The sequence below is a fragment of the Lipophrys pholis genome (genome assembly GCF_963383615.2).
Source record: "Lipophrys pholis genome assembly, chromosome: 10".
In the NCBI taxonomy this organism is placed as follows: Eukaryota; Metazoa; Chordata; class Actinopteri; order Blenniiformes; family Blenniidae; genus Lipophrys; species Lipophrys pholis.
In genome coordinates, this window is record NC_137640.1 from 31697324 (window position 1) to 31712645 (window position 15322).

At 43.6% G+C, this 15322-nt stretch overlaps 1 protein-coding gene across 1 annotated transcript; it reads left to right on the forward strand.

Annotated features, from left to right (window-relative positions):
- Window positions 1-4634: 4634 nt before the first annotated feature.
- Window positions 4635-15155, forward strand: LOC308116022 (adenomatous polyposis coli protein 2-like; the record flags this gene model as incomplete). Its single annotated transcript, XM_080473972.1, has 8 exons — window positions 4635-4721; window positions 4791-4971; window positions 6713-6803; window positions 7183-7360; window positions 10097-10205; window positions 10857-10967; window positions 11518-11592; window positions 15144-15155. The coding sequence occupies exons 2-8, from the start codon at window positions 4831-4833 to the stop codon at window positions 15153-15155; spliced, it is 717 nt and encodes a 238-aa protein (XP_080330098.1). The 5' UTR covers window positions 4635-4721; window positions 4791-4830.
- Between the last annotated feature and the right edge of the window lie 167 nt (window positions 15156-15322).

Genomic DNA, 15322 nt, shown 5'->3' on the forward strand with positions numbered 1-15322 from the left:
GCAGAATTCATCCTGTACACTGTGTACTACCACAACAAAGAAATACTTTCAAGTGTAAATTTAAAAGTTACTATAGTTTTATTTTACCAGTCCAGCAACTCAAGATGAAACTGGACTGTATGTGGCTTCTGAAGTTACATTTTATTTAGTAATTATTTTGTATACCTCTTTGTATATATTCTATTCATGTATATATCTTTATATTGGTTCAGTGATGTGCTTTTAGATAAGTACCTTTCTTCAGTAACATATTATTTTGGTGTTTGGTTCGTTCAATATCAACTAGTCCTACAGTCTATCAAGTCACAATGTAGTATTTAGTAGTACAGAATGTAGTATTTAGTAGTACAGAATGTAGTATTTAGTAGTACAGAATGCATTATTGCATCAGAATGCACCATTGAACTGCTGAATGTCCTGTTCTGTTCCTGAGAGCAGAACCTTGTTGAAAGGTGTGTCTGGGAACAACAGGAGGTTTACAACCGATGAAACGTTGAGATATTATGGGTCCAGAGTGGCGTTCCTCACGACCAATCAGCAGACGGCTGCGTTGTCGCTCCTCCTCACAGACGTTCCTCGGTGCTAGGAACCTCAACGGAGAGGTGGCGGAAAATCGTACCCGGTGGTTCCTTTGCCCCCAGCGTCCAGGCTGTGGTTCCTTTGCCCTGGGGAGGAGGAGCCCCAGGGAGGAGGAGCCTCAGGGAGGAGGAGCCCCAGGGAGGAGGAGCCCCAGGGAGGAGGAGCCTCAGGGAGGAGGAGCCCCAGAGAGGAGGAGCCTCAGGGAGGAGGAGCCTCAGGGAGGAGGAGCCCCAGAGAGGAGGAGCCTCAGGGAGGAGGAGCCTCAGGGAGGAGGAGCCTCAGGGAGGAGGAGCCCCGGGTCTTTCTCCTGGGAGTGGCAACCTTATCAGCAATGTTAGTATCACTCCCAGTATTATTTTGGAGTATTATATAGTTATATAGGTTAGCATCACTCCCGGTATTATTTTGGAGTATTATATAGTTATATAGGTTAGCATCACTCCCGGTATTATTTTGGAGTATTATATAGTTATATAGGTTAGCATCACTCCCGGTATTATTTTGAAGTATTAAATACTGCTACATACTAACAATGTTAGAATGACTCCCAGTATTATTTTGAAGTATTATATAGTTATATAGGTTAGCATCACTCCCGGTATTATTTTGAAGTATTATATAGTTATATAGGTTAGCATCACTCCCGGTATTATTTTGAAGTATTAAATACTGCTACATACTAACAATGTTAGCATCACTCCCAGTATTATTTTGAAGTATTATATAGTTATATAGGTTAGCATCACTCCCAGTATTATTTTGAAGTATTATATAGTTATATAGGTTAGCATCACTCCCAGTATTATTTTGAAGTATTATATAGTTATATAGGTTAGCATCACTCCCAGTATTATTTTGGAGTATTATATAGTTATATAGGTTAGCATCACTCCCAGTATTATTTTGAAGTATTATATAGTTATATAGGTTAGCATCACTCCCAGTATTATTTTGAAGTATTATATAGTTATATAGGTTAGCATCACTCCCAGTATTATTTTGAAGTATTATATAGTTATATAGGTTAGCATCACTCCCGGTATTATTTTGAAGTATTAAATACTGCTACATACTAACAATGTTAGAATGACTCCCAGTATTATTTTGAAGTATTATATAGTTATATAGGTTAGCATCACTCCCAGTATTATTTTGAAGTATTATATAGTTATATAGGTTAGCATCACTCCCAGTATTATTTTGGAGTATTATATAGTTATATAGGTTAGCATCACTCCCAGTATTATTTTGAAGTATTATATAGTTATATAGGTTAGCATCACTCCCAGTATTATTTTGAAGTATTATATAGTTATATAGGTTAGCATCACTCACCATGTTAGCATTGTTAGCAAACGCCAAATGTCACTGCATAAAGTGGGCGTGTCTTCTCTTCCAGTATTTCTGGACGTTTATTTATTCATTCCTAAAGTGATTTTGTTTTCTGTACCGGAAGCGGAAGTGCCTTCTTCATCTTCTTCATCATCATCATCGTCTGTGGTTCGTCACGGATCGGCCGCTGCTCCCGGAGTCATGGAGGTAAGCAGCTCCGGTGCCCCGAGTGTCTCCTCTTCTGCTCCACGCTCGTCGAGCTTTGTCCCCCGGCCTCGTATCTCCGGATCCCCCCGGGAGAATTTCTCCTTCCCGGTTGTCGCCGTTCGGCTCCGCTCGGTTTGGTTTCGGGTTCGTTCGGGAGGACGGAGACAAAGAGGATGGAGAGATGCTGAGGATGGAGGGATGAAGAGGCCGCACCTTCCTCCTATTCACCTCCATCCTCCTCCGTTTCTATTTATTCGTTTTTCTCACTCTGTCCGCGGCGGGGGTCGAACCAGCGCGAGGCTCAGGTTCGGTTCAGGTTCGGTTCCGTGAAAGGGGGGGGGGGGGGGGGGGGTGTTAGTCAGATTGAAGGAAAACACTTCGGGTGTGTTCGGCTTAGTACGTTCGTGCGTTCGGGTTGAATTCGGCTTTTTCCGGAAGCCGTCGGCTCGTCACCGCGTTACGGTGCAATGAATCAATACATAAATATATTAATTAAACAGATGAATAATAAATAAATATATAAATTTTGCGTTATATAAATAAATGTACAATTAATGTGTTGTATAAATTAATGAATGCATTATTTAAATAATAAATATATATATATAGATACATGCATTAAATAGATAAATACATTAATTAATGAATGTTAACTAAATGACAAATAATAATAAATGATGTAAATAATATTGATGTATTTCTTATAATCTAAATGGAAGATGTTTTTATTTGTAAGGTTTTTCTTACAAAATACATAACATTAATCACATTCACAATAATTATTTCTATTTTTATATGTAAATAATACCTAAATGTCAGCAATACTTATAATTATGGCAGTGATTAGATAATGTAATAAATTAATAATCACTTGAATAGATAATAATAATAATAATAATAATAATAATAATAATAACAATAATAATATATATATATTAAAACAAAGAATATATCTATATATATCTATAGATATATATAGATATATATAGATATATTCTTTGTTTACAACCATTGTTTGCTTTTGTTAAGCCAGTTCCTTGTCAGTAGTTTGTTTTGTTGTTGTTAGTCTCTCTGAGACGCTGGATTCTCTCTTATTGAAATCGCCTCAAAGATTAGCTCTGGTTTTCTCTTATCTAGGTAACTTCAGGATTTACTCTGGTTTTCTCTTATCTAGGTAACTTCAGGATTTACTCTAGTTTTCTCTTATCTAGGTAACTTCAGGATTAATTCTGGTTTTCCTCGTATCTAGGTAACTTCAGGATTAGCTCTGGTTTTCTCTTATCCAGGTAACTTCAGGATTAACTCTGGTTTTCTCTTATCCAGGTAACTTCAGGATTAACTCTGGTTTTCTCTTATCCACGTAACGTCTAGATTAACTTTGGTTTTCTCTTATCTAGGTAACTTCGGGATTAACTCTGGTTTTCTCTGATCCTGGTAATGTCAGGATTAACTCTGGTTGTCTCCTATCCAGGTAACTTCAGGATTAACTCTGGTTTTCACTTATGGAGGTAACTTCAGGATAAACTCTCGTTTTCTGTTATTCAGGTAACTTCAGGATTAACTCTGGTTTTCACTTATCCAGGTATCTTCAGGATTCAAGTCTGGTTTTCTCTTGTGGATGTAATTTCAGGATAAACTGTGTTTTCTCTTATCCAGGTAACTTCAGGATTAACTCTGGTTTTCTCTTATCTAGGTAACTTCAGGATTAACTCTGGTTTTCTCTTATCCACGTAACGTCTAGATTAACTCTGGTTTTCTCTTATCTCAGTAACTTTAGGATTACCTCTGGGTTTCTCTTATCCAGGTAACTTCAGCATTAACTCTGGTTTTCTCTTATCTAGGTAACTTCAGCATTAACTCTGGTTTTCTCTTATCCAGGTAACTTCAGCATTAACTCTGGTTTTCTCTTATCTAGGTAACTTCAGCATTAACTCTGGTTTTCTCTTATCTAGGTAACTTCAGCATTAACTCTGGTTTTCTCTTATCCAGGTAACTTCAGCATTAACTCTGGTTTTCTCTTATCTAGGTAACTTCAGCATTAACTCTGGTTTTCTCTTATCCAGGTAACTTCCGCATTAACTCTGGTTTTCTCTTATCTAGGTAACTTCAGCATTAACTCTGGTTTTCTCTTATCCAGGTAACTTCAGCATTAACTGTGGTTTTCTCTTATCCAGGTAACTTCAGCATTAACTGTGGTTTTCTCTTATCTAGGTCACTTCAGCATTACGTGTTTTGTCTGTTTCTTGTACTTTTAGTTACTTCAGTTGTTTATTTCAGTTTCTTGTTCGGTTCTTTAGGAAGAAGTACAACCAATGCAAACAAAACCAAACACCTGTGCTAAGGAAAAATCTAAATCAAAAACGGCAAATTAAACAAACAATCTTTATACCGCTTGTTTGTTTACTTATTTTATTGTGTGTTTACACCCATCTTCATTGTTTACATTCATAAATCGGTTGTTGTTTGTAAGCATTGTCATTATTGTTTACGGCTCTTCTTGTTGCTTACATGTTTCCAGGTCAGAGACGAGGATTGTTACCTCGCAAGAGCATAAAGCTACTGTAGCATCGACACTTCACCCGGAAGAAAACAACCTCAAAAAGGTAAACAACAATGTAAACAACCAGCTGCTAACAGCTCAATGCTAACAGACTGTGAATCTCTTCACGCAGTCTTTGTGTCTCCATGGTAACGTGGTGATCAGCAGCGAGCATGGCTAGCGCGGTGGCGTCGTATGACCAGCTAGCGCACCAGGTGGAGGCACTGCGCCAGGAAAACTCGTCGCTCCGCCGTGAGCTAAAGGACAACGTCCAACATCTCAGCAAGCTGGAGAGTGAGACAAGTGGCGTCAAGGTTAGCACGCTACGTTAGCACGCTACATTAGCAAGGTTCACTGCAATGTTAGTTGTAGCTCAAGCTAGTTACAGACTACTTTTGAGCTTTTATTAAGCTAGCTTCAGACTAATTCTAGCTTAGGTTCAGGCTACTTTTAGGTCAGCTTCAGGCATGGCTTTAGGCAGCGAGCCTCCAGCCGTCATTTGGACGGTCAATTTTCAGAAAAGACGGCTGAATAAATATTGGACGTTTTGCTCAAAGCCTCTAAATATGTGTATAATGTCCATCGCTACTTGTCACCGTCTGATTTGGCCTAAATTCATCTTTTTCACCAGAATATAGCAGATTATCGACTGGATTAAACAACTTGTGAGTGACTTCTGGTTTGTATCACGCCCAGTAACCAGCAACGTGATTGGTCAGCTGATACCATGTGGTATATATATTTTGAGAGGAGGCCTCTGATTGGTTCCTAATTCTCTGACTCATCCTGATTCGTTCAAATGCTGAAGCAGAGAAGAGGAATTTGGAGGAATTTCCTTTCCAAGATGTTGAGGAATTCTATCAGCAGAACCACACAGGTTCTATTCTATAATTCTATAGACCTAGGATCTCATCTTTCATTTCCAAAATGTTGACACGTGTTTGGATAACTGCACATCATTCATCTTTTTCACTGAAGAATTAAATATTCTTTGCTATGAAAATGCTGAACTTGATTTAAGTATTAAATCTCCAGTTTAATTCAGTGTGACTGTGACGTTCTAAAGTGTTGGACTGAGCTACAGGAGGCCTGCAGAGAACCAAGAAGATCTAATGTTCTATTAAAAACTAATAAGAGGAGGATAGAAACGTGGAACTTTGGAAAGTTTGGAGTGAGGTGAGTCAGGTACAGGTACAGGTACAGGTACAGGTACAGGTACAGGAACGGGTACAGGAACGGGAACGGGTACGGGTACGGGAACAGGTACAGGAACGGGTACGGGTACGGGTACGGGAACAGGTACAGGTACAGGAACGGGTACGGGTACGGGTACGGGTACAGGAACGGGTACAAGTGAAAACCATCACCAGAAAGTTTATTAAAGCATCAGCAAAAATGTCAAGGAGAAAAAGAACTATATTACTGTTAAGAAGTCAAATCTATACGTCACAATGTAGTATTTAGTAGTCCAGAACGCATTAGAACCATTTATCGTCTATCTCTAGCTTTTATTTATTTTTTATTCACGACCCCCCCATCCCCCCTCCCTCCCTCCCTCCCTCCCTCCCCCCATCCCCCCTCCCTCCACCCCCCCCCCCCCCCCCCTCCCTCCCTCCACCCCGTCACCGATACAAAACATTTTGGACTCCTAGATTTTAGGGATAGAAACACAGTTTCCTGCCTAAAACCGCGGCTTCAGACTAAGTTTAGCTTAGCTTTAACCAGTTTTTAGGCTAAGTTTTGGTTCGTTGGATTTTACCACTAGCCAAAACTCATCTATAGTCGCGGTAGTTTTAGCATAGTTTAGCAAGCTTTAGGTTAATTTTAGTGTAGCTTATAGCATTTATTAGGCAAGCTATAGCCTCATTTTAGGCTAATGTTCGGCTAGCTGTGCACCCAGTTATATGCTAGCTGTCACTCACCTGTAGCCCTGCCTCCAAACCCATAACCCTATAAGTACCGCATCACTATATTATTATATGTATTGAAGTTACTTTAGTACTTATAGTAGCTCCGCCCCCTAACCACTGTAACCTTTGACCCCACCCCATGCAGGAGGCGCTGAAGCAGTTGCAGAGCAAACTGGAGCAGGACGCCGGAATGGTAGCGTCGTCCGGACAGAGCGATGTGCTGCACCAGCTCAAAGGTATGCTACGCTAGCAGTTAGCGAGGTATCGCTAGTGCTGGCTCATCACGAGCTAACTTAGATCTTGTTTTTATGGTTAGCTTTATTTTTGGCAAGTTCCTAATGCTAGGTTTTAGCTAATGCTTAATATTGTCAACGTAATTTTTTTCTTTTTTAATTTAAAGAAGTCATCAAATAATTTTGTGTTTTTAGGATTGAAAATTGATATCAGTTTTTTTTGGTTGTTGTTAATGTATAACTTACACAATATTCTTTTGGTTTTTAACAAAAATTTCTAGTAGAATGTTTAGAAAATGTTTCACATTTAATACAAATTTCCAGTCCAATGTTTTTGTTTTTAAGATTAAAAAATGAGGTCAAAGGTTGTTTTCTTGTGCAGAGCTGCACATGGACCTGACATCGTACTATGAGCTGAAGCAGGAGCCGCGGGGGGGCGGAGCCCCCGAGCTGCTGCTGGCCACTCCTACCTGTGAAGATCACTTCCTTGATGGAGCTCCGCCCACAATCAGTGGTGGTGATGGACGATCGAGCGAGCTGGAGGAGCTGTACAATGAGAGGTGAGCGAACAAAGCTAACGTCATGCTAATAGCACAATGCTAATGACTTCATGTTAAGAGCAAAATGCTAACACTACCATGCAAATAAATTCATGCTAATAGCTAAATGCTAACAGCAGCATGCTAATTAATTCAAGCTAATCGCAACATGCTAATATTTGCAAGCTAATAACTTCAAGTTAATAGCAGCATGCTAACACTGGTATGTCAATAACTTTGACATGGCACATTTTAACAGCAACATGCTAATAGCAAAATGCTAACATCAGCATGCTAACATGGTAATGTTAACAGACTGTGGCTTTGTCATGGCAGAAGGGCTTGCGAGGTCAAGTGAACTTCCGATTGATGCTGTCCGGAGCACATGCTCCTGGTAGGGTCACCTGGTAGCGTCACATGCTCCTGGTAGGGTCACCTGGTAGCGTCACATGCTCCTGGTAGGGTCATCTGGTAGCGTCACATGCTCCTGGTAGGGTCATCTGGTAGGCTCACATGCTCGTGGTAGGGTCACCTCCTAGTAGGATTACCTTGTCGGGTCCCCTGCTGCTGGTAGGCTCACATGCTCCTGGTAGGATTACCTGGTAAGGTTACCTGCTGCTGGTAGTGTCACCTGGTAGAGTCTCAGGCTCCTGGTAGGGTCACCTGGTGGGGTCACCTGCTCCTGGTAGGGTCACCTACTCCTGGTGGGGTCACCTGGTAGAGTCTCAGGCTCCTGGTAGGGTCACCTGGTAGGGTCACCTGGTGGGGTCACCTGCTCCTGGTGGGGTCACCTGCTCCAGGTAGGGTCACCTGGTAGAGTCTCAGGCTCCTGGTAGGGTCACCTGGTAGGGTCACCTGGTGGGGTCACCTGCTCCAGGTAGGGTCACCTGGTAGAGTCTCAGGCTCCTGGTAGGGTCACCTGGTAGGGTCACCTGGTGGGGTCACCTGCTCCAGGTAGGGTCACCTGGTAGAGTCTCAGGCTCCTGGTAGGGTCACCTGGTAGGGTCACCTGGTGGGGTCACCTGCTCCTGGTGGGGTCACCTGGTGGGGTCACCTGCTCCAGGTAGGGTCACCCAAGGCAGACAGGTCTGGAGTGAAGACCCAGACAAACACGTCCACACCTCGCTCTTACGACAGAAGATGGTGTCCCCTGCCTGGGGGTCGGTTAACCCGGTAAATTAATGACATTTATGTTATTATAACAAGGCTCCAGACTGCAAACCATACGGCTGCATACACGTCCTTTCTTAAGAGTGTCTAAGTTGAAATTTAACGTGTGAGTGAAGTACAGCTGGTGCTACGCTGCAGTCAAAGGCAGTGATTGATTCGATGTGCTTTAGTGTGATTGAAAACACGTTTATATTGACTTGCCGCTCAGTAAAGTAGCGGCGGCCTTGTGCGGTCCCTTCTCAGTGTGGACGCAGTGTGGTGAGGGTGTCCTCTGGTCTGGCTGCAGGACGGAGGGAGGGACAGTCAGACTGACCTCAGGACGGGGGAGGGGCTCACAGCAGGACCTGCTGCTCCTTGACCACAGTGACTGTAGAACCAAACCTGCTTTCACCTCAGAGGCGCCAAACGCACTAGAAAGTCGCCAGTAACCCAGAAAATGGCGCCAGATTTGTCGCTAGTCGCTTTTCACAAAAAAAGTCGCCAACAGGACCTGAAGAGTCGCCAAGTTGGCAACAGTGTAACTTCAGGAGAGACTGAAGATAAATACTGTGTTCTGACTGTTGAAGCTTTATGATGTGATATTTTGACAATTATGGTGTCAAATGACCACGAATCCCAGTTTGCTTATAATATATCAAGATAATCTGTGGCTGATATGTTTTAAATATATTTTGACAAGTAAGAGAGTGAAAATAATAATCTATGTACAAAAAGTAACAAATTAGGCTTTTAAAAAATTGTACAGATCTAATGTAGGGATGTGTCACTGTGTTCATTAGGGGTTCTGGTGCAGGAGGTGGAGAGGTACCGGCTTCACTGGGGCAGGGGGGGGGGGGAGGGGGTTCTGGTGCAGGAGGTGGAGAGGTACCGGCTTCACTGGGGCAGGGGCGGGGGGGGGAGGGGGTTCTGGTGCAGGAGGTGGAGAGGTACTGACCTCACTGGTGGGGCGGACCTCCACACACAACATTGATCTGGAACCAGACTCCTGGATAAGGGAGGGTCTCTCTCCTACTCAGGTGTTGCACAGGGGGAGAGGGATGGAGTGATGGAGGGATAAGGGGATGGAGGGATAGAGTGATGGGGTGACAGAGTGATGGAATGATAGATTGATGGAGTATTAGAGTGATGGAATGATGGTGTGATGAATGCTAGAATGAAGGAATGATAGATTGATGGGAGGAGGACCGGCTCCTGGACATACTCAGCGAGAAACAAGATGGCCGGAAGAACAGCAACATGCTAACAGCAGCATGCTAATAATGCATTTGAGATAATAGCAGCATGCTAACAGCAGCATGCTAATAATGCATTTGAGATAATAGCAGCATGCTAACAGCAGCATGCTAATAATGCATTTGAGATAATAGCAGCATGCTAACAGCAGCATGCTAACAACACCACATCGACATAGTTCTGGTAACAATACCATGCTAACAGTACTTTGCTAACAATATCACCACGCTAAAAGCTCATTATTAACGAATAAGAGATGCTAACAGCTCTATCTTAATGGATAGGAGATGCTAGCAGCTCGAGAGCAAGAGGGGCTAATGCTAACCGTGACCCCCCCCCCCCCCCCCCCCACAGGGAGCTCCTCCTTGGGGAGACGGATCGCGAGGAGCGGGAGCGCTGCTGGTACTTCAGCCAGCTGGAGGCTCTAACGCAGCGGCTAGCTCAGCTGCCACGCATCGACACGGTGAGTTAGCATGTTGAGCTAGCTAGCTGCTGTCATGACAGTCACAAGAGAATTTGATGATAAAATGTGTTAGCATTTAGCATTAGCTTTTTCTTTTCCTTTCTCCATTAGCTTTTTAAGACACACTATCATTTAGCTAATTCAGCCCTAGAAATGGCGTTAGTAATGGTATACGGTTAGCATTTAACTAATTCAGCCTTAGAAGTAAGGTTAGCATTAGCATTTAGCTAAAGTTTAGGTTAGCTTTTTGCTTAATTTTGTATTAACAGTGAGGATGACATTAGCGCTTAGCTTATCAAGCTGTTACTATAACATTAGCATTAGCCCATAGCTTACGCCTCCTTATACAGCAGCTGTTAAGTAACAATAGCATTTTTCTAACTTAGCCTCAGCAGTAAGTTTAGCATTTGCATTCAGTTAAGTAGCAATAGCATAAGCATTTAGCTAATACAGCCCTGGCTGAAATATTTTCAACAAGTTAGCATTAACTTTAAATTGGATTAACATTAGCTTTATTATTGGTAAGTATTATTAGATGTATCCATGTCAGCTCTAATTAGCATTTAGCTAGCTTCGCTTGTTCTAATAAACGAAAATGAATGTTACTACTATTAGCTATTGCGTTAGCATTGAGCTATCCGCCTGTTACAGTTCTCCCTGCAGATGGACCTGATCCGGCAGCAGTTAGCTTGTGAGGCGCAGCAGCTCCGCGCTGCCATGGAGCGCCGCTTTAGCTCCCAGCAGGTATTGCACCGCGCACAGGTCAGTAAGCTAGCACTGGATGCTATCAACCAAAAATCTTAACATATTGCATGCTGATATTGATGCTAATATATGCTAGAACATGGCATTGCACGCCAATAGATTCCAACAAATGCTAACACTTGTCAACATATGCTAACACATGGTATCAGATGCTAAGAGACGATAATATACTAAAAATGCTTTTATAGATACACATGCTAATAGGCACTAACACATATTAAAAATGCAAAGGTCTATTAACACATGCTAATAGATGCTAACAGACACTAACACATACTACAAATGCGAACACGTGCTAACATGTTGCACACACAAACATGCTTACAGATGCTAATACGTGCTAGCACCTGTCAAAACACCCTAACTCAAGTTAAGACATGCTAACATGTTAGCTCATGCTAACACATGCCAGCATCATGTGAGACAGGCTGACACATGCTAGAATGCACTAGCACATGGAAAAATGCACAGGAACACATGCTAATGCACGCTATAATCCTAAACCACTGTAACACAACACGTGCTAACACGTGCTAATGGTGTCCAGGTGCGCGCGGCTCGTCTGGAGCAGCTGGATAAAGAACTACATGAAGTCCGAGCGACGCAGGAGAGCCAGCTGCAGGTACTAGCATTAGCTTTTAGCATTGTCCTTAATGTGATTGGAGTAAGCGTCATTCACATTAGCTAGGTAGGTGAAGAAACATGTAAAAGTCAACCAAGTAGAAGCAACTGGAAGTAGTAGAGTACCAGAGGAGTGGAAGAAACACAGAAAATGACACCAAAACCATCCAGATATCTGAACAAAGAAGGAATTTATAGGCAAAGGTTTACTAATTAGTTAAATTGTCTTAAAGATAATTAGTACACAAATCTGTGACCAAAAACTTTTTACATAAAAACACTAGTTTCTTTAATGATCAAGATATCTCTCTTTATGTCTCTTTATACTCTTCAATCTGAAGGAATATTAATATATATTTTAAGTTTGTTCTTGGTTTGAATTACATTTGATAGTATCAAGATTGGCGCTGCCACACTTAAACCTGTCGTGATAATCAATAAATCAATTAATTGCACGATAATTAAAAATGAGCTGGATCAGTTTTCCAGGCTGGAGAAGGTTTCCTTTACCAAAGACGTCACTGTGAGAGGCTCTCACTCTGGTGTTAGTGAGTGGCTCTCACTCTGGTGTTAGTGAGTGGCTCTCACTCTGGTGTTAGTGAGCGGCTCTCACTCTGGTGTTAGTGAGCGACTCTCATTCTGGTGTTAGTGAGCGACTCTCACTCTGGTGTTAGTGAGAGGCTCTCATTCTGGTGTTAGTGAGCGGCTCTCACTCTGGTGTTAGTGAGAGGCTCTCATTCTGGTGTTAGTGAGCGGCTCTCACTCTGGTGTTAGTGAGCGGCTCTCACTCTGGTGTTAGTGAGTGGCTCTCACTCTGGTGTTAGTGAGAGGCTCTCACTCTGGTGTTAGTGAGAGGCTCTCATTCTGGTGTTAGTGAGCGGCTCTCACTCTGGTGTTAGTGAGAGGCTCTCACTCTGGTGTTAGTGAGTGGCTCTCACTCTGGTGTTAGTGAGCGGCTCTCACTCTGGTGTTAGTGAGCGACTCTCATTCTGGTGTTAGTGAGCGACTCTCACTCTGGTGTTAGTGAGTGGCTCTCACTCTGGTGTTAGTGAGCGGCTCTCACTCTGGTGTTAGTGAGCGACTCTCATTCTGGTGTTAGTGAGCGACTCTCACTCTGGTGTTAGTGAGAGGCTCTCATTCTGGTGTTAGTGAGCGGCTCTCACTCTGGTGTTAGTGAGAGGCTCTCATTCTGGTGTTAGTGAGCGGCTCTCACTCTGGTGTTAGTGAGAGGCTCTCACTCTGGTGTTAGTGAGAGGCTCTCATTCTGGTGTTAGTGAGCGGCTCTCACTCTGGTGTTAGTGAGAGGCTCTCACTCTGGTGTTAGTGAGCGGTTCTCACTCTGGTGTTAGTGAGAGGCTCTCATTCTGGTGTTAGTGAGAGGCTCTCACTCTGGTGTTAGTGAGCGGCTCTCACTCTGGTGTTAGTGAGCGGCTCTCACTCTCATTCTGGTGTTAGTGAGCGGCTCTCAATCTGGTGTTAGTGAGAGGCTCTCACTCTCACTCTCGTGTTAGTGAGCGACTCTCACTCTCATTCTGGTGTTAGTGAGCGGCTCTCACTCTGGTGTTAGTGAGCGGCTCTCCCTCTGGTGTTAGTGAGCGGCTCTCACTCTGGTGTTAGTGAGCTGCTCTCAATCTGGTGTTAGTGAGCGGCTCTCACTCTCATTCTGGTGTTAGTGAGCGGCTCTCACTCCGGTGTTAGTGAGCGGCTCTCACTCTGGTGTTAGTGAGCGGCTCTCACTCTCATTCTGGTGTTAGTGAGCGGCTTTCACTCTCATTCTGGTGTTAGTGAGCGGCTCTCACTCTGGTGTTAGTGAGCGACTCTCACTCTCATTCTGGTGTTAGTGAGCGGCTCTCATTCTGGTGTTAGTGAGCGGCTCTCACTCTGGTGTTAGTGAGCTGCTCTCACTCTGGTGTTAGTGAGCGGCTCTCACTCTGGTGCTAGTGAGCGGCTCTCATTCTGGTGTTAGTGAGCGGCTCTCACTCTGGTGTTAGTGAGCTGCTCTCATTCTGGTGTTAGTGAGCTGCTCTCATTCTGGTGTTAGTGAGCTGCTCTCACTCTGGTGTTAGTGAGCTGCTCTCACTCTGGTGTTAGTGAGCGGCTCTCACTCTGGTGTTAGTGAGCGGCTCTCACTCTGGTGTTAGTGAGCGGCTCTCACTCCGGTGTTAGTGAGCGGCTCTCACTCTGGTGTTAGTGAGCGGCTCTCACTCTCATTCTGGTGTTAGTGAGCGGCTTTCACTCTCATTCTGGTGTTAGTGAGCGGCTCTCACTCTGGTGTTAGTGAGCGACTCTCACTCTCATTCTGGTGTTAGTGAGCGGCTCTCATTCTGGTGTTAGTGAGCGGCTCTCACTCTGGTGTTAGTGAGCTGCTCTCACTCTGGTGTTAGTGAGCGGCTCTCACTCTGGTGCTAGTGAGCGGCTCACACTCTGGTGTTAGTGAGCGGCTCTCACTCTGGTGTTAGTGAGCTGCTCTCATTCTGGTGTTAGTGAGCTGCTCTCATTCTGGTGTTAGTGAGCTGCTCTCACTCTGGTGTTAGTGAGCGGCTCTCACTCTGGTGTTAGTGAGCTGCTCTCACTCTGGTGTTAGTGAGCGGCTCTCTCAGTTTAATGTAGTTTTATAGAGTTGCCAGATTCCTGATCCTTCCAGTGAAAACCCAGTAAGACTCACTGTAAACGGGCCTTAACATGTCGGGGGAAAACAGCCGATCTGGCAACAGCAGCCCCCAGAGTGGCTCCACCTCCTACGTCATCAACATGTGGAGCATCACGACAAAAACAAGTAGAAGACAGCAGCTCGACCTCAGACTCTGTCTCCACCATTAATACTTCATGGTATGGTTACAGTACTTTCTGGACGACAAGCAGCTACTTTTTTTTCTTTACTTGTTTTGAACCCTGCGGAGGACGACTCGGCTTTTTAAGGGTTAACAAGCTTCATGCTGCTGATACTGGGTGATGCGTTCAGGTGCATCACGTAACTCCAAAGCTCGTAGCAACATATTGAAAAGTTCAAAATGGTGGACGAGGAGTTTTCTGACTACGTCATTTGAGGGAATCCAAAGGGATTACGTGACGCTATCCAATCAAAATGTAGATTTTAAAGGTAAGACGCAGCGCGTCACTGACCAAAATGCAGATCATGAATCAGGAAGAAAATAACGGCCGCGGTAATCACGTACTTATGGTACATTAGCAGTAGTTATGTCACACAATGTTGTGGCTTTGAGCGTCAAGGAGAACAGTTGATTGGCTCTGGTTGATGACATCACTGTGTGTGTGTGTGTGTGTGTGTGTGTGTGTGTGTGTGTGTGTGTGTGTGTGTGTGTGTGTGTGTGTGTGTGTGTGTGCAGCTGTGCGGTGCGGAGCACCCCCCTGCTGGAGAACCAGAGAACTCAGAGGCTTCGGACGGAGGGAACAAGGTGACACACACACACACACAGTTTCCTGTTTTGTAGTCTTCACCAGGACATTTTCTCCTCAGGTTATTTTTTAACAATTTAACTATTTTAGAATTTTTCAGTAAATTTTTTCAGCTTTTTTTTGTTTCATTTTTAGCCTTTCTTTTGAAGCAGTTCTTTACGTTTTACGTCAGGGGGAGGTAGTGTTCTATTTCAAACAGTTTCCTGTCTATATGATTAACAGGGTACACATGAGTATTTACAACGACCTATCCTACACACAGTTTCCTGTCTATGTGTAGTCACGAGGGTGTTTCCTCAATGTGTAGTTACGAG